The following is a 27,099-nucleotide window of genomic DNA, read 5'->3' as shown; positions in this document are numbered from 1 at the left end:
GTGTTAGATTTTTAGCACCCACCTGAAGAACTTGCAAAAGAGTGGGTAAGGTGGCTTTTGGCAATCTTCGCTTTCTCTCAGCACAGCATACATACATGTATTTAGTTGTTTTCCTAGGGCTAAGTGTCTTGAAATGAAAATATCATCAGCAAATGGGATACGGTATATGTAACAAATGCCATACTATCAAAAGATAAATAACCTGATGACAAAAGGCTACAATGTATGTGGTGTGTGAAATAATAATAATGCTACTTTGGCTATTTTGAACCAGGATAACTACCATTGTTTATAGTCTGAAATGCAAGAATAAACATTAGATTTATTTTGTAATTTATTCAAACATTGTGGCCATATCTCATTTTGTCTAATAAATTCTACTCGACCTGATTGAATATTTACACTTCCCGTAATTGAGCCACTAATAAAATTAAATTGTCAAATAAAAACTTCAGAAATGATTACTATTTTATTGTGCTGTTTTATTGAATATGGCCAAAGTGTTACAAAGGTTGGTACAGTCGAAAACAACGTCGCTTCCTCAATGATCCAAAAATCATAAGTTCGTTCTGTCCTCAGTTAAAGTGGAACTGTCAAAAAAAATTACACCTTTACTTTCACCGTGCCCTCAATACCTTCACAGCTGGCTTTAATTTTGTCCTGTGCCATCCTGGATTCTGGAACAGTCAGGCATCACTACCTTCTACCTTTATCTTATGCCCTCTACTTCCATCACCCAATCTTGTACTGCGCAGGCTCGAGATCAGGTGATGTATACTTTTGTAAATAAAAAAAAGAGACGATCACATGCGTGAAAAAAACAAAACACATTTTTACCTAGAATAAAAAAGTTATTTACTCTTTTATATAAAATGTAAAAAATCTGGAAATCCACTTTAGGTGTGTATACCACCTATCTGCACATACATTTTCCCAGCTTCATCTAGCTGATTCAGTCTTTTCATTTCTTTACAGCTATGATATATAACAACCATACAAAGTATATCATGTTCTGCTAAAAGTACGTAATATGTACAAAAGTGAAGGCAATTCAAATGTTAGGGACAACCTCCTAAAAACCTAAAGGTCCACTTTAGATTTATGTGTTATAACACACAGTAAAATACACATTTTGCTTTGTGTTACTGTATTTGGAATTATTACATGACACTTAGCGGAGTGCATTGTGGTGCCATTTTGCACGAATGACAGCTAAACCAACATATTCTCTGTCTGTTGTCTATTGCCTGTTGAAGTGCATTGATAAAGTTTTTTTAGACTGCTGTAACACACTTCAAAATACTACATATTGCATAGTGCAAAACACTAGCGGTCTGAAGGGAACCTAAAGCTCTGTTCATACTTGTACATTTAAATGATTTATTTCTCTCTGCAGGAAATGTTACATGAAACTTGGTCATAGTTTGTTAACAATGACCACATTTTAATTAAAGATATGTGTTGTGGACTTTAGTTGCTACATTGCTGCACAGTGAATAACATAACAGAGTTTTATGACTGTGTTTGTTAAACAATGTTGATCTTTCAGGAGGATATGGTTGGTAGATAGTTATGAGTCAATTCCATGATTTTCCAGTAATGACGAAGGAGTAAAAGGGTGGAGTTTAAATCAGAGCGTTTTCTGTTCCCAAGCCCAGACATTCAGCTACTCTCCCGGTGCTGATACATAAAAAATAGACAAAAGCAAAGTTGTTGCCTGTTCATATTTGTTTATTCCATATAAAATAAAACCCTAAAAGGCTAATATTGGCAACAGTACTATATTTGCAGTTATTGGTGTTCTAGTTTTCTTAAGTCAACCACTATGTTTCCAGAACAAAACTTACCAGTCAGATGTGATTATTTGCTGGATTGGGTGCCTAATTCTACTGCAACGTATCCAAATTAACAGTAGAAAGGCTTAATTATGATCAGCAAAGTGTATTGTGGTGCCATGCCATAAAGCCGCATACACACGTGCAATTTTTGTCGTTGGAACGGATCTTCCACAATCCTTTCCAACGATAAGAACCACAAGATGCATGAACGAGTGCTGTACATACAGCACCGTTCTGCTCTATGGGGAGGGGAGGGGGAGAGCGAGGGAGCGGCACCCTGCTGCGCGATCTCCCCCTTCCCTTGCATTAGGATCGCTCGTGGTTCATCGTTCGTGGATCCGGCAGGACGGATCCACGGACGATGAACTACATGGGCTGTACACATGCCAGATTCTCGCCCGATATCCGGCTGATGCCGATTATCGGGCAAGAAAAATTTGATGTTTGTACATAGCTTTAGTCTGGGGTGCCATTGAGTATCACAGCATGCCAATGCTGTTTGCACTAAAATGCATGGTGAACCAAACTCAACAATCAAGGTCTAGCAGATTGCCAAAATTGGGTTATAAAAAACAATAGAGATAAACTTTGTTTCAGTTGTAAATTTTAATGACAAACTTCTCCACAATTGCTTTAGCTACAGAGGTGATTTGGTGCTTGTTTTATTATGTGTTTACTGTTCGTTCAGAATATGTTTGAACAGATTCACTTAAATATAATTCCTAATTAACCATCAGGCCATCATAGCAGTAAAGAGATAACACCTTCTAACTTTAATATCAATCAACAAAAGTGTATTGTAAATTTATTATGCTTGTTTGTGTTTTTCTTAACGTTTTTGCTTTGATAACACTGGGGAACAGATTTTTTTTTTGTTGAGTTAGATCTTACACTTTTTTTTTACTAATTTTTGGGTGGTGAATCTAGAAATGACCCCAGTTTTTTGCTATCACGTGCAGTTTTTACGATACAGGGTACCCTGTATTTTTGTCAAAAAACGTACAAATTTTACATACAATGAAAAAATAATGAAATAATAACTTGAATGTACTGTTTATTTAAATTTCTTTTGTTCATGCAAAGGATTTATTGTTACTCTATTAAATATTTTTTTTTACAGCAAAACATTTGAAAATTATTCAGGTAAGTGGTTAAAGTAAAAATTTACACTTATAGCTTTTCCTGGAGTGTTCAGTGTTAGGACAATCCCGCCGGATGCCATCCTTCCATGAGCTTCAAATCTTGGTGGAATCGTTCACCTTGCTCATCACTGACTGCACCAAGGTTTTCCGGGAAGTTAGAAATATGGCTATGCAGAAAATACACCTTGATGCTCATATTGCCCCCAAGCATTTTGTAGCTCTCCAAGAGCTTCTGGACAATTTCTGTGTAATTATTTGCTCGTGTGTTTCCAAGAAAGTCCTTGACAATGGCTTTGAATGACCTAAAGAAATGTTCATCTTTGATGCTAAGATGAGATCTACGGGTTTCCCGGTGACGTTGGTGTGGGTGGGAGGATCGGTGGGAAATTTAAAAAAATTTGTATTGGATTCAGTACAAAATATCTGTTTTAAGTCCAATACAAATAAATATTCATATAATAGATAGATAAATATATATATAATATATATGCTACTATACAGTTATATTACATGTTTAAATATTTTTTTAACATATTTTTGTGTTTTGTTTTTTAAAGTTTATTAATAACTTTATTAAATATCAGTGAGTTATGCCTAAGAATTACAGCCTATGATGAAAAATAAATTTCCATGCAAAAACTTGTACCACTTTTTGCATGGAAATTTGGACGGAATTAAACCGCTAGGGAGGTTAAGCTCCGCTTTGAGCTATTGATGAATAGTCGCCATTCACTTGAGTTATAGATTAGAATTCCCAATTCCTCCGATAAACCAGGTATGTTATGGCAATGCACAAAGCCACTGTCAGTTCTAAAGTACTGCAGAAATGCAATTTCTCTGGTTCGAAAGTACAATACCGTCGTTCCTTTTTAAAGTAAGTTTTTCTCACGCAGTCTTGATGCTAGGAGTTCTGAAGCCTTCTTCGATAGTCTCAAATCAGGTGCCAAATCACTAAACTCATTCTGATCAAATCCCCTATGAACAGAGTCCTCTTCAATTTCAATCTCTTCATCATTGTTGTCACCTAGTTCATCACCATAATCATGTTCTTCAAGAGAGAGTAGTATAACAAAAACCTGCACTGGGATTTCATCTGAATGAGCCACTGGACGTATAGCCGATGGTAGACTAGGATACTCTGTTACATTTATTTTTCTTGTTATATCCTGAAGTTTTCACTATACAAAAGTACCAGTCACTGAAATGATCTCTTGGCTCTCACCAAACCATAGGTATACCAAATGGCATCTTATTACGTGTTCCCTTTGTCCACATCTGTAAACCCTCGACACAGTGTTTGCCCACCTTATGAGGGGCCCAGGACTTATCATGATCAACAAGTTTAACTTTGAAATATGCCAAATAGGCTTGCTCTACAAATGTGCTGATGTTCGCCCTTTGACTGGGAATGGTGAAACTGCCACAGATATAACAAAATTAATCAGGGTTGTTTAGGCAATTAGGACAAGAAACAGCAGAGCCAGACATGATCTGAAAGAAAGGAAATACGTGTGTAAGTAGAAAAATAAATTTTGCTGATTCACTACGTAGAGCAGCACACAACCTCTGACCACACTGTCTTGGTGTAATTGAATAGCCTATACAAATTCATGCTACAGTGATCACATTAACATAAGCGGTAGAGAAAAAACCTGACGTGATAGAAGAAAACTAACTGCACTTTCAGAATCAGCATACCTATATTAGTGTAAAAAAGCTTAAAAAAATTGTTCAAAGTTGTTTCCCAGTCTATTTTTTGCCTTATCATATAACAATAAAGGATGATATATACGTAAGGGATACCAGCCATTAAAAAAACATGCTACTGAATCGAGAGCAAACTAAAGCCTCTTACAGATGTAAGATAGATGTCAATCTTCTGAAGCAATATTTCATGAACTGAATTTCCAGTGAAAGGAGAGCAAAGGAGCACTGTACATACGGCACTGTTCTGTTCTATTGAGTGGCGAGGGGGAAGACGAGAGAGCGGCACCCTGTTGTGCTCCTCTCAATAGGAAAGCACAATGGCCTTTCCCAATCTGTTAGATGAATAGGCAATGTTGGGGAAACACTGTACTCATGCTAGATTTTCACCCGAGGGAAGCACGACTATTCTTCTTGGGCGACAATCATCTAACGTGTGTATGTAGCTTAAGATTCTTAATGGTTGACATGTGCACTCCGTTCTTTGATCCTTATTCTGCCCTATCACCTATAATAACACAAACATTAAAATAAAATGCACCAAACATGGGTTAGCCATAGAATATTTTACAGGAGCACACATTAATTATTAGGTGAATTACCCAATTGTTGCAGGCTGTATCAACATCTTACAAATGCTTTTTTCATAATATTTTATTACAGTTTTTCACAGCTGGATTTCTAAGCATAATTGGATCAGCAAGCCTTTCTCTGATATGTTTTTGTTTGTTTGCTTTATTTGGTTTATTTGGTTTCCAGTCATTGAAACGGTCTATATATCCTAATTGTTCTGTGCACAGCGTGGCTTTTTTATTTGCATAATTGCTCTCTCTCTGAGATTTAGTTTGAGAATAATAGATACTTGTATTTTGTAAGCCAGAAACCTTTCTAATCATAAATAAAAGACAGCAATAGTCTATAAAAGGTCAGTAAAATTAATGCTTGATAGACTCTTGCAAACAATGTGATATCACTGTATGACTCAGTTCTTTGAACTATTAATTCATGAATTATCTCTCCACTCTTCCATCTTACCGCTTCTGGTAAGCACATTCTAAAACAATGGACATGTTTCATTGGTCTTCAGTGTGTCCGATTGATGTGGATGACAGGGCAGACTTTTTATTCTTTAAAAGCAATAAAACAGATAAAAAACAAAAACGCTTATGAATCCTTGGGAGCTTTGTTGTTCTGTATGAATGATTTACAAAAGACATTCTTATCTAACAAACAACACAACATTTTATATTGTAATATCTTTATTGCACCTAAATGTTCTGACATGAGTTTTACGCAAGTTGACTATATGGCAAACTACAGGTCAACATGTTTGTTCTTTGCTCATTTTAAATTTTCTGGCACACTTAAAAAAATTCAAAGAAGTGCTGATGAGGCTCATAAGATGGCAAATTAAGCTCAACAGCTGATCAATTCATTCTACGAGGTGTCTCCAAGAATCCCAAAAATTGCACATTGGGATCCACTGGTAAATCTTGCAACAGTCAATGTGCAAGGATTTACAATTAGAAAGATATTGCACCAATTTCAATATTATGAAAGATGTTCTGAAAAAAAAATCCTTAGATTGGTTAGGCTAAGACTACAGTTTGCCATTCAACATAGGCAAGGAAAAGGTCTTGTGTAAAAAAGTGCTGTGTTTCAAACATAAAGTCACTTAAAAAAAAAAACAATGCTTAGCCAATGACAGCATTCAAAGCACTGTTTTAGGGTACTGAGATTTGTGGGCAATTCTTTATGCACAGTTCGCTTAAGGTCCTGCCACAGCATTTTGAGAGCGTCTGGACTTTGATTGGCCATTCTGTTGAAGATTTGTTGGTATGCTTGCGGTTGTCCCGTTGCATGACCTATTTTCAGCCAATCTGTAACTGCCTCACGGATGTTTTAACATTTGACTCTAAAATACCTTGGTATACAGAGGCATTCATGCCAAGCTCAATGACTGCTGGGTGCCAAGGTCCTGTGGTTGCGAATAAAGCACAAACTATCGTCCCTTTACCACCATGACCGGCAGTTTGCATGAGGTGTTTGCGCTGATGTGCTGTGTTTGGTTTCCACTGAAGTGTCTCTGTGCATTTTGGCCAAACCTCTCTAATCTGGTCTCATCTGTCAAATGGATATTGTTCTAGAAATCTTGTGATTTGTTCAGATACAACTATACATATCCACGCCACACTGTCATGTTCTTTTTATGGAGAAGAGGCTTTCTCCAGGTAACCCATCTAAACAATCCATACTTGATGTTTAACATACAATAACATGCCTGTAGAGTCTGAGATGTAGCTCTTGGAATGTTTTTGCAATTTTCTTAGTGTTCCACGATCTGACCACGGGGTGAATTTATTCCGATGTCCACTGTTGGGAAGATTGGCAACTACCTTGAATTTCTTGAACTTGAATAATCTTTCTCAGTGTAGGAAGACAAACGTATTTGGACATGTCCTTCTAAACAAACCATGCTTGTTCAGTAATTTTCTAATTGTACTACATAAACTTTAACATTTACTATGGTAACTGAGGCCAGTAGAGATTAGGATGGAGCTCTGGGGAATTTGTCAATTTCTTAGAGCATTGCACAGTCTGACTGCTGGGACATCCACTCCTGGGAAGATTGGCAGTTGTCCTAAAAATGCTTTTCACTTATGAATAATTTTTCTCACTGTAGAAAGATTGACTTTAAATTGTTTGGAAATGGTCTTGTACTTCTTCCCAGATTGATGGGCAGCAATAATTGCTTCTCTAAGATCACTGCTGATGTCTATCTTCCTTAGCATTGTGTTAACACACACCTGAATGCTCAGATCAGCAAACTGCCAAAACTTCTGCTTTATAGGGGGGTCACACTTGTTGATGATCAAATAATAAATTGCATTTATATAGCAGCAGTATTTCATTTAAGATCTGCAAATGACCAGATGATATTTTTTTTATGTCCTGATATGCAAAACTAAAATTAAAGGAAGGTGTACTTTTCTTTATTTCTCATGACTATGTATATATGTGTATATATATATATATATATATATACACACACACACACTGTATGACACTAGAAGTTTGCTTTCCGTCAGCATCTTGCCCCACCTTTTACTCCAACACATTTACCAATAGTTTTAAGTCAGTCTTGCCTAGTTTCTGACACACTGTCATTGAGTGTGACTTGCCAGCTGCCTTGCAAGTATCAAGGCAAAGCCAGACATCCAGGACTCTGGCAATACCAGGTCATGCAAACATATTTTTAGTTATCTAACAGTTGTCTGTAATAACAGGCAACCCACTGCTATTTGTCCTATTGTTTGTATCCATCTGTTGTTTGCAACCCTTTTCTAATGTACAGCGCTGCATATTATGTTGGTGCTATATTATTACAATGTTAGAGTAATAATTTCACTAATATTATTTGTGTGATACTTGCTATTTTAATGCTTAGACACATTTTCAAGCTGAATGTTTTAGAAGCATATTCAACGGGACAAGATGATCTGAGCAAATTGGATATCTGAATGGCATAAAGATAATTAAAAATAACAATTATGTAGTTTATGATTCCTCCTATTTAATGCAACTATAAATATACGTAAATGCTGACTCGGACCTTTTGCAAATTCCAGTGGAACCAGACTATAAAAGTGGAGGGCAGCACTAAGGGACAATCAGTGTAGTAACATGTGGACAGGAGGAGAGCAGCATGAACCAAGTGATGAACACATCAGTCTTATACACACACATCAGACATCTGGTAATCTAGAGCAGTGTTTTTCAACCTTTTTTGAGCCACGGCACATTTTTAACATTGAAAAAATCTTGGGGCACACCACACACCAAAAATGTTACAAAATGACACTCGGTAGCTTAATACAATATATGTAATGAAAATATAGTTTTCCAAATTATTTATACCTAGAAACCTGGGCCTGTTTAGAAGACTTGGATCAGGGGTGCCCACACTTTTTTGGCCTGCAAGCTACTTTTAAAATGACTAAGTCAAAATGATCTACCAACAATAAAAATGCCACAAAAGTGACTGGAGCTAATGAGACATTGGGCCTGATTTATTAAAGTTCTCCAAGGCTGGAGAGGATACACATTCACCAGTGAAGCTGGCTGATCCAGCAAACCTGGAATGGATCTGGTCCATGATTTAAAACATCTGCCTCTGCCTCCCTCCCTACCCCCCACTGTTACACACAGAAACACATCCCCAGCATCCCTATAGACGTAGCAGCCGGACTGCATGGTAACAGCAGACAGGGGTAAGGCAGGGCAGAACTGGGCCAGGGCTCCAAAATCACTCACACTCACGTAACCATGGCGATCCTCCCCTGTCTTGGCTGATTTCAAACGGCACATTTGAAGATCTCTTACGGCACACTAGTGTGCCGCGGAACAGTGGTTGAAAATCACTGGTCTAGAGATCTTAGTTGTTTCTGGGACTTCATTTAGGGCCTGGGCACTTCCACAATAAATGACTTTCTACCAGCAGAACAATGATGCATGCAAGTCCCCTGAGAACTGCTCATTTATTTTTAGCATATTTAAACAGGCAAACATAAAGTCTTAATTGAAACAGTACCCACAGAGATACTGTACTTGACATGTATTTCTTACCATGATTTACATGAAAGCAGATGATTGCAGATGTATTATACAGAATAAATAAGAACATCCCTAAATCTAGTACTACCAAGGCCCTTAAAAAGAAGGCTGTGGATGCCTATGAGTTTGGCCAGCTTAACACAGGCCAAGAGCTGACTTTGTGATGCTTGAAAAGTAATCCAAATATATCATGGGATCTAGATTCCCAAATATATTACGGATATATATCCACATATTCTGGATTTGCAGGTGACTTTTATAATAGTTACTGTCAAAGTGCGTGTATGATTGCACCAATTAAAACTGCATGCAAGGTATGCCAAGAAAAAAGTAATTACTATTAAAAAAAGGGAGTTAATAAAAATGTATCCATAGTTATTGTGGAAATATTTGGTGCAGATTATATTTCAGGTGAAAAATCCCACACCCACTTTAAAGCAAGGTGTTGGCAATGGTTATAGAATTATGATTTGGGTGCCTTTTTTATTGTTTAGCCTGGGCAACCTGTAGTCCGAATCAACTCTGAATTCTATTGGACATGTCTGATGAAGTGGCAACTTGGCATTTGTCATGCAAGCTACATTTATAGTTAGTGGCAAAAACCGGGTTAATCCAAGGTGGGTTTTCATTCATAAAGGCACTCCATAAGGTTGGCACATTCATGTTGTCTAGACCACATGCTTATATTGTATATAAGAACTGGGTTTTAGTTCCAATTTTAGCACATAGCCCTGGATCACGTGGATGTTTATTCTGTTTTTGGATCATCCTTTAAATGTTTTTATGGTTTAGGGTGTTAAAAGATTTGAATTTGTATATATGTATTTTGTATATATATTTTTTATATATATACAGTGGTACCTTGCTATAAGTCTTTAATCCGTTTCAGATCTTTGGATTTATATCAAACAGGACTTATATCAAACACATTTTTCCCATAGGAAATAAAAGGAAAATGATTAATGCGTTCCCATGAAAAAAAATCCTATTGGTATTGGCATATTATACATTGATGGGGCTGTATAAAATAATTTAAACACTGCTAATACTAAAATACATAAATACAAAAGCAATTAGATGAAATAAATGACAATCTAACCTCACTTTACCTTGCTGAGAAGAGATGAGTGCCTACGAGAAGAGAGGAGGAGGAGATGTTATATAATTCACAGAGAGTTATAGCGCGGGTTGTTCACTGAATGGTAGCAACTGGCGTACTGACACTCGTGGGCAGTCGTGGCTTTGTCTCATGAGAGGTAAATAAGGGTAGCGCGCGGTGTTATGACTCATTTTGACCCATACAAGTTCTAACACAAAGGCTGTATAACAAAGAAAAATGTTTTGTGTCCAAACAGGACTTATACCAAGCTGGACTTATTCCAAGCGGACTTATACCGAGGTACCACTGAATATATATATATATATATATATATATATATATATATATATATATATATATAAAATAAGTCTTGTTTTTAGAATTATATTGGGGATATTACATTTTGGATAGCTATTGGACGATCCAAGACATATAGGAAGTCACTGCAAACCAAACTTCAGCTATAAGCAACATATTACTTCTGAGCTGATTGATCCTTAAAATACCAAACTTCTATTATAGGGTAATGAAATGTGTTTTGCACAACACAGGAAAAATAACAATCTAGATAAGCATTTCAGACTGGGCTGTACTATTTCTCATGGCTGTGTCAATCTCAGGAACAGAAACAGATATCCTGCACTGCAGGTAAATGCAACTCATACTGCAGGTAAAATCAGTGTGTTTCATCTGTATTGTTAGCTGTTTCTTTGGAGTTTCATTAAGTTCTGTTTATATTAAACCACCAAATATTTTATGCATGCATCATTTTAAATACCTTTCCATACAAAACAGTAAAAGGCCTATTCAAGGACATTTTTTTCTTTACAGTCCCTTTATAGAATGTGCAGATCACATAGTGCAGAATATAACATATGAATATGATCACACACACAATAAAGACCCTAAAAATCAGCGAGAACATAGCAGATCATCATGGATTAAACAGTAGACAATACAGTCCTAACAAGAGAGTTTATGAAGTCATTTCCTAACTATGCTGCAGTCATCTACAGGGTTGTGAAACTATGCTTTGATAAGAGACTAAATCAGGACAGTGGCATCATTTTATCTCTTTACTCCATTCCTTGCAGACTTATTGCTGGCCAAATTTAAGCCTTGGCTGGCAGTGATATTTAAGGCATAATGCCAAGGCTTTATGAAATAGGACATATCTTATACAGAATCAAATAACCAAGCAACCCTATAAATTACACAGAAGTTTAATCCCTTCAAAGAGATGCAATTTAAGAAACAGCTTCCTGCTGGAAAAAAAAACTCAAAGATATGGGCAGTTTGCTGTGGAATTCAAGCCATCTCAGACTAAAGAGAAAAAAAGTCATAAAGTAAATGAAATGAAGCAGATTTTTTACTGGAATTCACAACTAAGTAGCCATGGCCTTTACTCAGTTTTTTAACAATATTTGCAGTGGATGTATGACTGTAAAATGCATGTACTGTTATCCATTATTCCAAGCTGTGGGGTTCTGACAGTACTATTTAATTTTGTTGGTCAGAGATTATCATTTACTACTCAGAGAATAATTAGATAGTTTAGTTAAAGTTTAGGAAACCAAACGTTTAGTATTTAAACCTAACTTGTTTTTGTAAGCTGCAGTATTGCCTTCTTGAAAAACAATGTGTTTGGCTGTCAGTTCTGCCACAATTTAAATAATCTGCCTATCCAGAGCCAGTAAAGCACAGATACACCTAAAAATATAGAGCTCTGGCAGGCAGAGCATTCTACAGGTAGAGAGGCTGAATATTGCTATATACCAAAGTCCTTTTGTATGGCGTCCTCTTTCACACTGATTAGTGATATGATAAGTGGACATATCAGCTTTATTTATGTAGAAGATAGCACTTTCTCTATTATGGTCCTTCTTAATGTAGTGATACTTTGTCACCAGAGGTACTTGAAATCCCTTATCAATGGGCTATGGCCTATTTTACCCACTGGCACCATCTTAAACAGGAACAGCACTTCAGTGGTCATTAGGGATATGTTGGTGGGGCTTAGCTCAGGAATCTGGAAAATGATGTATCTAGTATTTAAAGCCAAATGAGAGAGGCACATAGAAAATGCTTTTACAGCTTATAACAGTGAGAACTAGAAAAAAAAGTTTTTAACTTGACTCTGCACCATTTTATGAATTTCAATGTAAAGCAATTTCATTAATGGACCACTGCTTTGACTTAGTTCACACCTACACATTGACATTTTCAAGCTCTCCCTTGAGTATATAAATCTCTGGCTAGTAAGGAGGTCACCCTGTGGCATGTTATTTGCAGAAGTTGCCCTGTTCCCTGCTGAAGCTTTTAACAGTGCCTCATGCTGCTCTGAGAACTTTTCTTTCCCTGAACTGTACAACTCAAAATAATTTTAATGGCCATGTACTGTTCTCTTTTTTACAAATAAACTAACCCTAAACTAACACTTGTGCTAGTTAGTTCTTGCAGCAGGGAAGCAATGCAACTTCACTTTATCCTGATACAACCTTAAGCTGCGTACACACGGCAAATTTTTCTCGCCCGATAATCGGTATCGGCCAATTATCGGGCGAAAATCTGCCGTGTGTACAGTCGGTCGTCGTCCATCGTCCGACGACCGTCCTGGCGGATCCATGGACGATGGACGACGACCGATCCTAATGAAAGGGAAGGGGAGAGCGTGCAGCAGGGTGCCGCTCCGTCGCTCTCCCCCTCCCCTCTCCATAGAGCATGAACGGTGCTGTATGTACAGCATCGTTCATGCATCGTGCAGTCTTTTCTCATTGGAAAGGATCGTGAAAGATCCTTTCCAACGAGAAAAATTGCAGGTGTGTACGCAGCTTTAGACAATTGTTCTACAGATGTTTAAACTATAATAGTCAGTGATAAAACAATTTGTTATCAAAGTCTATTGAATAAAATGTACTAAGCAGCCACTTCACCAATATCTAAAGCTAGTGGTCTATCAACAGGGGCTTCAAGGTTGCAATTGTGATTGAACCTGTGCATTGGAAGGTCTGTAGGGTCCCTCCTCATGTCACTGTCTGCCAGGGCACTACAACAAGACATTACTAGTAATTATAGTAGCCTAGAAGTTCAGGCGTGCTTCATGAGCCAAAAGCTCTCTTTTGATTATTTAGTATCCATGGGATTACAGCCAACATACCACCTGCAAAGAAACATTACTTAAATATACAGACCAGATAATAGCTTTTAGATTAAATGGACCACGACCTTTATTACTGCCCTAAATAATGTTAATAAATTTTACACAAAACCAATATTTCAACCAAATCAAAACTTACTCCCACACATTACATTTTGCCAACCAGGAGCCACCACATCTCTAGCTCTGCAGTATTTTTGTATGAATCTCCAAAGTCTTTTCCCCAGAGGGAAAGTCTAACACCGCTGTCTTACTTTCTGTGGTTTGTGCTGGGACAATTACAGCCCCCTACTCTGCATGCCAAGAATAGAAGTAATAGAAAAAGTTGGGAGGGATAGAAGGAGAGAGGTATGGTGAAAAATACCACACAGAGCAAACTTCTAATAGGACTAACCCTGTTATTGGGGAATTTAAAAAATGCTGAAAAAAACTTTTACTCTATTTCCTCTAATTTTGGCCTGTTTGCATGTTGCCATAACAGACACAGAATAGTTAGATGTAAGAGGCTTAACTATCTATTTCATCTTTAAAATAACGTTGAAGGTGATGCTAAACATTTACGCTACTCAACTTTCACACAACAGCTATAAAAGTGATAACATGGCTCCAATACAAAATTCCCCTTTCTTCCCATCAAAAACTGTTCTTTTACCTTTGGATAGAACATTGTCCATCACTATCAGTGAGCTATCAGCATAACAGGGGAAAACAGCATTGTCTTCACCTTAAAGGGATCTGTTTTGTACTGGTACTGTAAGCATTTAAACCCAATAATAGTCAAGTTTCAGACTGCAGACAATCCGTCTTTATGTATACAAACTGTTCTAAATAAATGTATTTTTATTGCTAAAAGAAATCACTCCACCATCTGTGTTTTTTATTTAGCCTGGATTTGTAAAGAAGATTAAAACTCCAAGGAACACGTTGTTAGAACTTTGGAACACAACTCTCTCTTGATTTCCATGCGTACAAATAGAGTATGACGAGACTATTATCTAGAGTTCATGTTTTCTTAACGCAGCCATTATAACCTGGTTAAAAGGCCATGAACTCAGAAGGAAGAATACTTAATATGATTGTGGAGAAGGATGTTGTATGACCAAGGAAATGGTAATACAGGATGTCTTATTGCAGATCCATTGGATACTATTAGAAACAGATGCCTGTCTTAACAGTGTCTGGTAATACTGGGACAGACGACATCCATCAATAACACTGAACCATACAGACAATCCATCTATTAGTTTTTCTGTAAGGATATATCCAACAAGTTGTAATTTGACCAGAGATACAATTTAAATAGATGAGAAGCTTTTTGGTTTGAATCAGAAAAACTGATTGAGATATATATATATATATATATATATATATATAATATATATATCTTTATATTTATATATATTTTACACAGTCTGTTACCAGCAATAACAAAAATGATTTTGTTTTTCTGAATTTAACCTGTGCCACAGTTTCTTTACATGCTGACTCTTTTAGTTTTTACTGACAACACTTTTTGTCTAGCAGTGAAACTGTATACTAGCATTGTCCCTATAAAATCTTACATGGTCTTGTAGTTTTCAAGTGGGCTTAAATTAAAATACAAAATACAGCACAACTCCAGCTAATATTCATTGCCCCCTTACATTTACTACAATGCAATCATTTTCACTATAGTGGTCTTTTACTTAGTACTACAGATGATTGTTTGTTTCACAGCTTTGTTAGTATGTTTATAACAAACAACCATATTACTTAAAGCAACCTGTTTCTAAATCTCTCTTAATTCTCCATGTCTATTTTGTGGCATCAGGTCCCATAGAGAAGCTAGGTCTACCTTTCAGCCAAAAGTAGATGATGCATTATGAAATATCATGCCGCTTGGAGGATTGGAAATGTTGCAGGCTTCAGTAAGTATATATAATGGCACATGCCTGACAGGCCAAATAGACAAAAATTTTAAATGAGTCTATTTACCCCAAATAAACCATTACTAGTCTAACATATTTCTTCCAGAGCAGGGGTCAGTAAACTTTTTGGCTACTAGGCCATATTAGGTCAACAAGGCACACTAAGCCGGACTCTCTCTCGAGTCCCACACTGATGGCTCCGCCCCCCACCAGGAACGCCCCTGAAGGGAAATCCCTTTCCTCCACAATGCAAATGAGGAGAGGGAATGTCCCCTTACCCCAGGGCAGAAGTGTAAGGACCGCTTTAAATAGAGAAGGGAGGCATAACAAGAAGGCTGAAGAGCCGCATGCGGGTTGCTGACCCGTCGACCAGGGGGGCGTTAGGCCAGAACGGACTACTGGCTAGGCCGTATCCGACCGAAAGGCCGAGGTTTGCCTACCCCTGTTCTAGAGAATGTTTGAAGGTAAATAATAGAAATAAATGATCATTAGGAACAAGGCAGACAGTTCTGATATTAGCTTTTTTGATAAATTGTATTCATTACATCCCACAAAATAGTAAAGCTGAACTGCAACTTAAATGTAATTTTTATTACTGACTGCTGTTTCAACTTAAGTTTTGTATTTGATTCTCTACTGAAAGGCCAGTATACGAGCGCATTTTTATGACCTGTGAAACGTCTGCATCATTTTCTTTGCCAGTTGCTTAGTGTTCAATGTAATTTCTCAGTACATTGTCAAGTTTTCCATGTAATAGTGTTATTATTAGAATGATGCACTTGACACAGCAAAGTGAAGACAGCGCTCTCCAGCTGTGCCTGAGCATAACAAGGAAAGTAAAGTGACTGGACACAATATTATCACAACAGGGCGGTTTATAGAACCTGTCTTATAAATGAAAGGAACAGACACAGTTAGATGAGTGCTGTATGAATTATAGGAAAAAACTTCAACAAGAGTATAATGCATAGCTTTATGAAGAATGAAAATAAAATTGACTTTTATTTACTTGAAAACTTTATGTATATAAGTGCATCTAATTCTATGCTCTAAAATATGTAAAAAGATATAGGATTTATTTAATGCTGTGATTTTGACTAAGCCTTATTTAAATTTTCTTGGTTAATAACTCTAAAATAAAGTATTTCCTGCAAAGAAGATAGTTTATACATATCCATGCTGCATCATTATTCTTTGCTCCAATGATAAGAAACAGCCATCTGAAGAAAATTTCAGTATGCATTGCTTCTACTAAATAAATTATTGTACCACCCCTGACCCCCCACACACCTGCTCTCTGTGGTTTGTCCTGACTGGATATGGCAGTGACATGGGTCCACTAGGATAAAACCACTGAGTGCAGCAGGGGGACAGGAATGTGACATTGCTGTAGTGGTGGATGGTCCGTAGTTCAGCTCAGGATGTGAGGGTGCTGTCCAGCAGTAGTGTGAGCCTCACATGATGATACATTCACAGGGGGTGTAAATAACAGTCTTGGCACACAAGGTTGGCTGCATGGCATTGGTAATTTACCCTGAAGAGGAGTGCTATCTAGTGGCCAATCTGACTTTCTGCTCATTTACAACCAATGTGATAAACTGAGTATAGCACTGCTGGAAAATGTATTTTTTCCCATATTTTAAAAAAATGGATTTGATCTTTAAGACCAAATGCTTAGATTCTTCCATGCCAATTATGAGTCCTTCTCGTTGAGCTTAAAATAAACAAAAAAAGTTGCCAGGTTTGAAATGAAATTCTAGCTGTTACTAGCTGTGTGGTTTTATTATTTACCAAAGTACTTGTCACGTATATGTCTGTTGTTTTCTTGAGAGCAATTAAACAATGCAATAATTCACCGAGATGTGTTTATTAAAGGTGTATGACGTACACGATGGCTAAGCTTTCTCCTTGTCCTTGCACTTTAATTCAAGCTACTTACATATGTCACTTTATGGTGTTTATTTTGTAAATAACTATGCCTTGTCACACGCAAGGTAAAAAACTGGTAATTCCATGCATATTAGCTTGCGGTTTGACCCAACATATTGGCTGAATGTGACCTATAACTGAAATACTTTTTCAGAATGTGGGTAGTAACAGGAATTTTTGCATACCAGCTAAACAAGAAACACATCAACAAAGTTCTCCAGGCTGCAACCATTATGACAAGAATATGTAATACTGCTTCTAGTGTAAAAGCAACTTTCTTCTTCTTGCACTTTGTTCAGATCAACCTTGGGGCAGTGGGTTCTGCTAAAGGGATGATTACCTCACTGGTCTATGGGGAATGTGGCCTTAGAGATTCTTTAGTTTTGTGTTAAAGGATAAGTTCCTACCACATATATTATATTACTCTTTTCAAGACTGGAAAATACAATTCATGTAATCAGTGACTCTTTATAGGCTTTCTTCTAACTTGGTACATAGCATGCAACTTGTTTGTTAACATGTAATCTCATAGCTTCACATTATCACCCATGTATACATAATAAGTACCTTTATGTATTACCCTGTTTCTTCCTAAGAGATTAATTTATAGAGAGCAGATTCACTTTCTATCCACTCTCTATTACCATGTCATTCTTAAAAACCTGGCTTAAAGTTATAGCTGGTGAAGCTCCATGGTGTTCTCCCTTCTTAAGCTGCGTACACACTTGCAATTTTTGTTGTTGGAAAGGATCTTTCACGATCCTTTCCAACGACAAGGGAGTGCACGATGCATGAACGGTGCTGTACATACAGCACCGTTCATGCTCTATGGAGAGGGGAGGGGGAGAGCGACGGAGCGGCACCCTGCTGCGCGCTCTCCCCTTCCCTTTCATTAGGATCGGCTGTCGTCCATCGTCCGTGGATCCGGCAGGTCGGTCGTCCGGACGATGGACGACACCGACTGTACACATGGCAGATTTTCGCCCGATAATTGGCCGATGCCGATTATCGGGCGATAAAAATCTGACGTGTGTACGGGGCTTTAGTGGAGAGGAGCAGGTCATGGCTCTTTGACAGGTCACGTGATGGGTTTCTAAAGTTTTGCTTTTTATTCTTCATTGCTCATTCATTTCTAATTAAAAGATCCAAAGCTGGTGGGGCCCAGATAATATTTGTAAACCACATTACTTAATTGATGTACAGTGTTTCTTTCTTATATAAGGCAGACATACCACCACTTTATTTTTTAATTGCTTCTTTGGAATACCAGACCTGATCTAAACCTTGATTGGTGACTGAAGACAGTAACTTATTTGTTGTAGCAATATAGGGCATTCACTAAACCATTGTCCTGGAACAGTATACAGCCATCCAAATTGAAATCCTAATATATTCAGTGGTTTCAAGTCAATAGCTGTTCTTTTAATAAAGAAGTAGAGTATGAACTCTAGTTTTGTAAATGGGGTAAGGAAGTGTTAACTTACACAAAAACATGTTTGAATATGATTTACATTGGAAATTCATTTTTTTTTTTTGGTAACTTACAATTGTCTCCATGTAACATATAACACATCATGATCACAAAGCTAATCTTACCTTAAGTGCATTAAGAGATTGGAATAATGCAGTGCTCAGGATCATATCATCCACTCTGACACTTAAAATTACCAGCCTGTTCTAGCTCGTGGCTTCAGTGTTTTCGGTGTAAACAGAGTAACAATCTTTATAACAAAAACTGTTATAATACGACACATTTTTACAACATCACTGTGGAATGTGATGGTGCGAAGGTTTTTAAAACACTGTGTACCTGTCATGTAACAATAAGATCTTTATCACTGCATATTTGTTTTTAAAGTTCTTTGGCTTGTGGATAAACTCATCTTAGTTTCAGGCTACATTTTGCCCCCAGCACTAATAAATACATTTCTATTTTATTTTCTAAATATTTATAATTACTCAAAGTTTTGTCGTAAGAAAAATAGGAATTTAACGTTCTCGAATTGCACTTATATATTCTTTTAAAAAAGGGCCATAGCAGCACTAAGGGCATTAAATGAGGCAAATTACAGTATGCCAAGATAGGACGGTTTAGCAGAGTTGAACTTAAGTTACAAAACATAGACAGCTGAACAAAACAAAATACTAAAGTGACAGTAAAGGATAGAATCTGTCTGGGGAGGGCCGAGTCAGGGCTAATGAAGTAAAGCAGCAGGCTAAAGTTAGGACAGATTATTAAAGTCCTAATGACAAACTATAGGTATAACAGAAAGTATGAAGCTCATGCTTTATGTACCTAAATTATTTTGTGCTGTGCTGTAATTTCCTACTGTGTAAGGTGACTTCCTGAACCTGGCCAGAAGATTAATATCCTGGAGAAGATTTAGCTGGCTGTATGGAAACATGCTTCCCCGCTAACCATTAGGAGGTTGGTTACAAATACTTTTAATTATATTCTAAATTCTATGATTTTCCATTTCTGTTTAAAGTGTCATGTTTGATTTTTTATTGTTGTTTATTTTATCCAATATCATCTTACTGACCATGTATTTGGTAAAAGTACCACTTAGAAATGAAATGTCAAAATGCACCGCCGCTAGTTGCGAAGAATGAAAACTTAGGCAAAAGAAAGAATTATCTGTCCCCTTCTGGAATCCCTTTTGGTAGACAGTTGAAATGAAAGGTCAGAAGAGATGCCTAGAGGGGCACACTTATAAAACAGAGCTGGAGCAAATGAGGACAAGGTAGAGAAAACAGGTCAATAGTAATCAGGGTTATTGATATAAAAAAAAATCCAGCCCAAGGATCTTTTTTTACCCTCTAAAAAACACCTGCATGCCAGCAAAGAAGGAAATGAAGATGTAGACAGGTGTTCCTTTGCCCCATTCATACTTAAAAAACAACTCCAGACATCGGAAAAACATTATTTTAATAGCACCAACATTATAAATAAATACCTCCTCTGGTGCCAATTACACTGTCCTTGCAGCTGTCCATATGTAAAGACCTGCAGAGACATGATTTATTCCTTGCAATCTTTACATCCCTGCTGTACTTCTAGTGCTAAGATAGAAAAAATGTGAAGTACAAACATCAGGACTGTTTTAGTGAAAATTGTGTGCATCCATAAGTCAGCAGGAAAGTAAGGTACCAGAAATCGCCTATAAGCATCACTTTAAAAACCTTTACAGCTATCTAGAGTCAACAAAGAGCTCTGGCCCCAGCACTATTCCTTCCACTCTTTCTTATTTTAAAGTTGCACACCAATGTTACAACCACCAGTTGCCATTATTGATAGAATAAAACCACTCCATACCAGGAACACTGCACACGGCCTGTGAATTCGGGAAATAGACTCAGTCATCTATCTATCACAATTTGGACCTTGTCAAAGTCAGTGGGATCGATCCTTAGGCTACATACACACGAGATGATTCTCACCTCAGGACTCATCTCAGCAATAATCTGACGTGTGCAGCAGCTGTCCGACGACGTCTATGGATCTGTCCTGGCAGACCCATAAACGACTGCAATGGAAGTGAGGGAGAGAGAGTGCAGCTTGCTCGTTCTCTGCCTCCCCTCTCCATACAGCAGAACAGCGCTGTATGTACAGCACTCATTTATTCATTTTTCAGTTTTTGATTGTTTCCAATGACAAAAATCTAACGTGTGTCCATCAAGTCAAACAACCTTCCTACATCCAAATCACCAACTTTCAGTCAAACACAATAAACTCTGTGTATCAAAAGACATAGATTTTTGTATGCAAGGTGTATAAAAGAAAAGCATTGATATAATAATCCAAACATTGATTTTGTGAATATAACTGATAACATTAATACATTCACTTACTGCACACTGCTTTAAAATAAATACAGGTCCCATAAAATGTTTGCTGAATAAATATTTATTATAAAGGAATCTTCCACAAAATAAAGTTTTAACTATTGCTAAACTTGAAACTTGCATTGATAAACACTTTTGAAAGAACAATAAAATGTCACTTTAATCCAGTTCAATGGAAAATTGGATTTAGTTTGTTCATAATTTCCCCTTTTTATAAAGGGGCCAGTGAGCAATGAAATATAAAAGCTAACATGACCGACTTTAAAGTACCTGCTTCAAATCACACTACTTGATAAACCATTGCCTTGAGACAGGTACCTTGTATATATCAAAAATAAGTCTGTAATGGTGGCACAAAATTATTCCACGCCCTCCAAGACATTGTCACCATCCCATGCCAACTAACACAAGCACCTGTAGTACTCATTCAAGCATATGCTTAGGCTGTATATGTTGGAAAATGTCTCCACAATACTGAAAATATTCTTTTACACTTTGTTTTTTTAATCTCCTCTTTGCTCAGGAGTCTTTGCACTCGAGGTGCACAAACCTGCTTCCCTTCTGCAGCCATGGTGTTAACCAAGCTCCTGAATATTGCCAAGGTGAACTTCTGGAGAAGCCTCACAATTTGCAAACAGCAGATGTACCCTGGTCCCTGCCTGGACCTCCTCTGACTACAGGGCTAGAGATGGGAATCTGTGTTCTTCTAATTAATTAGTGAAGAGAAGAAAAAAAAATATTTAGGGAACTTTTCAAACAATCACAGCCTCTCATATGCGTACCTAAGAACTTTAGTAAAAATAAGTGTATTTTTTTAGACAAATTGGTGCAAGTGTCTCTAAGTCAGTTCTTGAGTGTCAGTAGCACGCCAATGACTGAAAGGTGCAGCTGTGTGCTTTTAAATTCATGTTTTTAGGGAGAGTGCAGATTAGTATTTGGACAAAATACACCAAATTACACTGAGAACTGACTACTGACTGTTTCCTGCTTTTATTCTCTGGATTGTATATTAGGCTAATCTACTAAATCTCTGATTGCCAGCCTGCTATAATCCCTCTAAAGTTTTGTAAAAAAAAAAAAAAAAAAAAAAAAATCTAGCTTCTCAGGATCTTCCTAGATGTGCAGTACCTGGAATTATCTTACTACAAGTTAAAGGCTCAATAAAACAAACTTAGCACAGATTTAGGGAGTTCCCCCTAATCTCTGTGATTTTGCGGTGATTTTTTGGGAAACCAGCAAACCAATCAAACATGCAGATATTTCTGAGCTGTTGCTGTGAAAACAGCACACTATATATTCCCATCGTTTCCAAGAAAGTGAAATATGCATCAGTTGGAAAATCATTATTGAATGTAACTTAAAAAAGGAGGATCATTTTTTTTTTAAAGTTCAATATGAAATTGTATAGCAATGAACTGTATGTATATTTCTTCCAATTTGAATTTACAGAAACCCAATACGATGTCCAGATTAGTGCAGCATTAAACATCTCTGCTGGGGGCTGTTTTAGGTTTCATCTACTAGTGTATGTAAGGTTAGTTAGTGTATCCAGTTCCTATTCCAAACTGAAACACCACGCATTACACATCTGCCTGCCGATGTTAAAAGTGTGTATTGGCCTTTACTCTGTCCCTACATCTACTAGCATGTGTTACTAATATTAAGCACCAATCAGTCTGTACTTTTCTAACTATATCACCAGACTGTCTTCTTAGACTGCTCGCCATGTAATCTTTTTTCATCTTAGCTTTGTTTGTTATAAAAAAAAAAGGGCAGATGACCTCCCTTTGCTTTTTGTAAAATAGGAGGTTAGAGCCCTCAAACAATTTACATATCAGAACTTTTAAATAGCAACAATTTAACCTATCTATCTTCTCCCAGCTAGATCTTTAACTGGGAAATATACATAAAACAATATTCTCCTTGTGGTTTTCTGAAAACCAGAACTTAGATGCCATAGCAATCTGTCCCTAAACAACTGAACAAGATTTTACATTAAGGAGACGCAGACTGTGAAAGAAGCTTCCCTTCTTGTGTGGTATTGTATGAATTGCAGCTCTCGCATTTCATCCCCAGAACGTGAAAGGGCACGGTAGATCTTTTACTGCAGTCATTGCAGAGAATCTGTGTGGGTGAAAAAATACATTAGTAAAGACCGACATATCAAATGTAAGTATACAGAATGTATAAATATGTGGGATCAAAAAGAAGCTACAGTGCTCTGTACAATTCACACACACACACACACACACACACACACACACACACACAGAATATAACTGTGTATTAAGACTTTAAAGTAAAAAACCCAGTGCCTGTTGATCCAGGGAACAAGCGATTGCCTTATGGAATCAGAAAAGAATTTTTTTTCCCCTGTTGAAGCAAATTGTACCAGGGTTTTTTTTGCCTTTTTCAGTAGGTAATGTGGCTGGAAAACAGGGCCAATTAATCACCACTCTACCACCCTGATAGTCAGTATGAGGTGCTTGGGCTGATATGCTGTGTTAGGTTTTTGCTAAACATGTTACTGTGCATTATGGCCAAATGTTGGTCTTGTCTGTCCGGAGTACAATGTTTGCAAATTTGCAAACCAAAGCCAGGCAGTCATTTTCTTTTTAGAAAGAAGATACTTTCCCCTTTCAACTGTTCCAAGCAAGCCATACTTGTTCAGCTTTTCTTAAATTTTAACATTTAAAATGTTAAATGAGGCCAATAGAGCCTGAGACAAAGCTCTTAGAGATTTTTTTTTTTTTTGCAATTTCTTTGAGCAGTGCACAGTCTGACCAATGAGACATCCACTGCTGAGAAGGCTAACAACTGTCTTGAATTCCTTCCATTTTTGAATAAAATTATTTGGAAATGGTGCTATAACCCTTCCTAGATTGAGGAGCAGCAACATTTGCTTATCTAAGGTTATTGCTGGTGACCTGGCATTGTGTTAACACATACCTGCATGCTTCAGACCAGCAAACTGCCAAAATTGCTACTTTTATAGTGGGGGTCACACTTGCTGATTATCTATTAAGTACATTTATTTAGCATCACCTGGCTGCTACTTACCCTTTTAATTCCTATTGACATAGTATGGGTGTATGTAAATTTTTGCACATTGCTACTGTATTTTTACTTAGTTAAATAAATAATGACACAGTGTAGTCGGTCATGTGTTGATAGTTTGAGGTTGTATTTACCTAATTTTAAGACTTGGTTTGGAAAAGATGATTTTCTTATTATGTCCTGATACACACAACTTTAGAATTAAAAGAAGGGATGCATTCTTTTTTCTTACAACTATACATAAAAACTAAAAGATATACTTGCTTCCGACAAAAAAAAAAAGGATACAGAACACAATACATTTGGTTTATATTCTAAGAGGGGAGTATTTTGGTTTAGACCAGGAAAAGTCAAATAGCCTATTATATGTTATGTAGAATTCCACTTTAAGACAAGTATGCAGGAAATGCAACACTTCCAGGTGAACTTGCTTTTCCTGTAAGTTTATGGTTACTGAATTGATGAATAAACACATAGGGTGGAAAATGTAGGCATTAATGGGGGTTATGGCAGAGCCCACAGAAACTGATCCAGCTCTGCTGAAGATTTCATTATTGTAACAAAGGAAATATTAAATGTATTTTTAAATGCAACTAGTAACAAAAATACTTGAACTTGACTTGGTATCAGCCTCATGTAATTTCCTATGCAGTAGAAGTAGGTATTGGGGAAGGAAGATAATCATGTATCCTGACAAGGTTGATGCTGACAGAAAGAGAGAGTACAGTGATAAGAAAAATAGGCCAATCTGCCTTCTGCTTCTTTTTTTGACCTAATGCCTATTGCAAGCAGGGAGATGAGCAAACTGTATTGCTGCAGTAAAATCAGGTCAGCAGAGTGCTTCCGTCTGATATGGCTTTGTCACTGAATAGACAAATACAATTCTTCAGCACTTTAGCAGAGGTGAAGTATACTCCAAGCACAATTATTTGTATAATCTAACTTAAAAGACTAGTAACATATTGAATACAAAAGGGTTCAACTAATCTTTAAAAGATTTCTTTTCAAAACTTGACATGGCCTATGGACATATTGTCCACATGAACGGTATAATCTGTTTATTTTATAATATATTTACATTGTCTGCATTAAATATTATCTTTCTCTTTTAAGTTAAAGGCAAAACACTGATCTATATATAAAAGGCATAAATATTCTTAGGATAAAAACCTTATAATCCAAATCTAAGGAAAGGTAATTAAAATAATAGAATATTTACTAACGTTAACAGTCATATTTTGATATTCAGCAGGCATTGGTGTTTGAGCAACTTCTTCATCGAGACGCCGCCAGTAGTGTGACATGTCCAATACAGATCGCATGCATAGTGGACATCGGTATCCTCTGCAAGAAAAAAAAGTAGAATATTTTTACAGCAAATGCACATATATAAGGTCCCAGTAGTGAAAATGATTTGGTAATTCTTAAAAGGTCCACGACACTAAAGCGGACATATCAATTTCATTTAGATGCTGGACCAGCTACTAATCTAGTTGCATCATAACTTGGAAGTTTTCTCCCTACAGACCAACGTCAGACGACTTGTGTCCAAGATGGTGCCGTGGCAGACTGATGAACAATCAATCAGGAATGACTGAGTTTTATACTTGTAATATGGATCCACGTTATTTGAGGCATTATACTTGTTAGAGCATGCTGTATAACTTTCACAATGTTGGGAGAGAACATGGATCACTGTCTCTCATAGGTGTAAATATGACAGGGAGGACTTTTTTTTATGAGAAAAGGAAACTTGGTCACCCTTGGTATTTCCAGTAAAATGTCATTTTTTGTTAAGGATTTGTGGCCAAGGATTAGAACACTTTTTTTTTGTTATCCTGGACCCTGTTAGAAAATTTTTCTTTAACCCTTGTCCCAGTTACACCAGACAGGAAGTGGAGGAAAATCTGCAATATCGGCAAAAACATGGGCAAACATTTTTGTTTCTGTACATGATGCTGATGAAGATTAACCCCAATTTTCTGTGTGGTGAATCTGCTGTCAGAATCTGTGTGTCAGTAAATGAGGGAATGTCTTTTTAAAGTGCAAACACCGATACTGCACTTATCCTTTTTGCTCCTTGTCGGTATGTGTTTAAAATACCATTCAAAGTATTTTACCGGAATTTTGAAAACAATATCTGTTGATCATGGGAGAAACCTAAGAGATGTCCAGTGTTACGCTTCTCAACTAATGTGTAATCTCAAAGAGCCCTTCTGCTTCATATTTTAGGCTTTAGAGATCTGTGTGTAGGAATGTTTAAGCAAAAAATCCAGTCTACAAAAATGCTGTATTTTGATAGTCCATCACCAGACAGGTTTGCATTTCTAAAACATCAATGGGTATTTTTCTGTAGTTGCAAGGTCCCTAAAGGGATAAAACACTGTAAATGTGCATGTGACAAAAAGATGTACTGCATATTTTTCTATTCTGCCTTTACCAGAGTACCAAAAAGTGGTAAAACCCCTAAAAATTCATTTTTTGCTGTTGAAATAGTATAAACCTGGATGCTGGACTTTTGACACCGTAAACCTGGATGTTGAACTCCCTACATAGTGAATCTGGATTGTGAACTCCCAACATTGTGAACCTGTATGCAGAGCTCACAGCACTGTAAGCTGAAATGCTGAGCTTCCAAAATTGCAAACTATGCTAAGCTCACAACATTGGGAGATCAAAATCCAGGTTTACAACACCTCTTTCTTGGTTTGCTTCTTATCTTTCTGACCGCTCCTTTCAAGTTTCTTTCAATGGTAACTCCTCCTCACCCACTCTCCTCCCTGTTGGTGTTCCCCAAGGGTCAGTC

The 27,099-nt window shown here is 37.0% G+C and overlaps 1 protein-coding gene across 2 annotated transcripts in view; it reads right to left on the bottom strand.

Moving 5' to 3' along the window:
* Window positions 1–21,281: 21,281 nt before the first annotated feature.
* The window catches only part of RCHY1 (ring finger and CHY zinc finger domain containing 1), a 19,977-nt gene continuing 14,159 nt past the window's right edge, over window positions 21,282–27,099 (bottom strand). For both annotated transcript variants that reach the window (XM_072405547.1, XM_072405546.1), the window contains exons 8-9: window positions 25,517–25,637; window positions 21,282–23,360 (exon numbers count right to left, since the gene is read on the bottom strand). In XM_072405547.1, coding sequence (XP_072261648.1) covers window positions 23,232–23,360; window positions 25,517–25,637 — 250 coding nt within the window. In that variant the 3' untranslated portion in view covers window positions 21,282–23,231. The remainder of the gene's footprint in view (window positions 23,361–25,516; window positions 25,638–27,099) is intronic.

This window comes from Pyxicephalus adspersus, chromosome 3 (genome assembly GCF_032062135.1).
Source record: "Pyxicephalus adspersus chromosome 3, UCB_Pads_2.0, whole genome shotgun sequence".
In the NCBI taxonomy this organism is placed as follows: domain Eukaryota; kingdom Metazoa; phylum Chordata; class Amphibia; order Anura; family Pyxicephalidae; genus Pyxicephalus; species Pyxicephalus adspersus.
The sequence above is the reverse complement of the archived record's forward strand: the minus strand, read 5'-3'. Positions and strand labels throughout refer to the sequence as shown.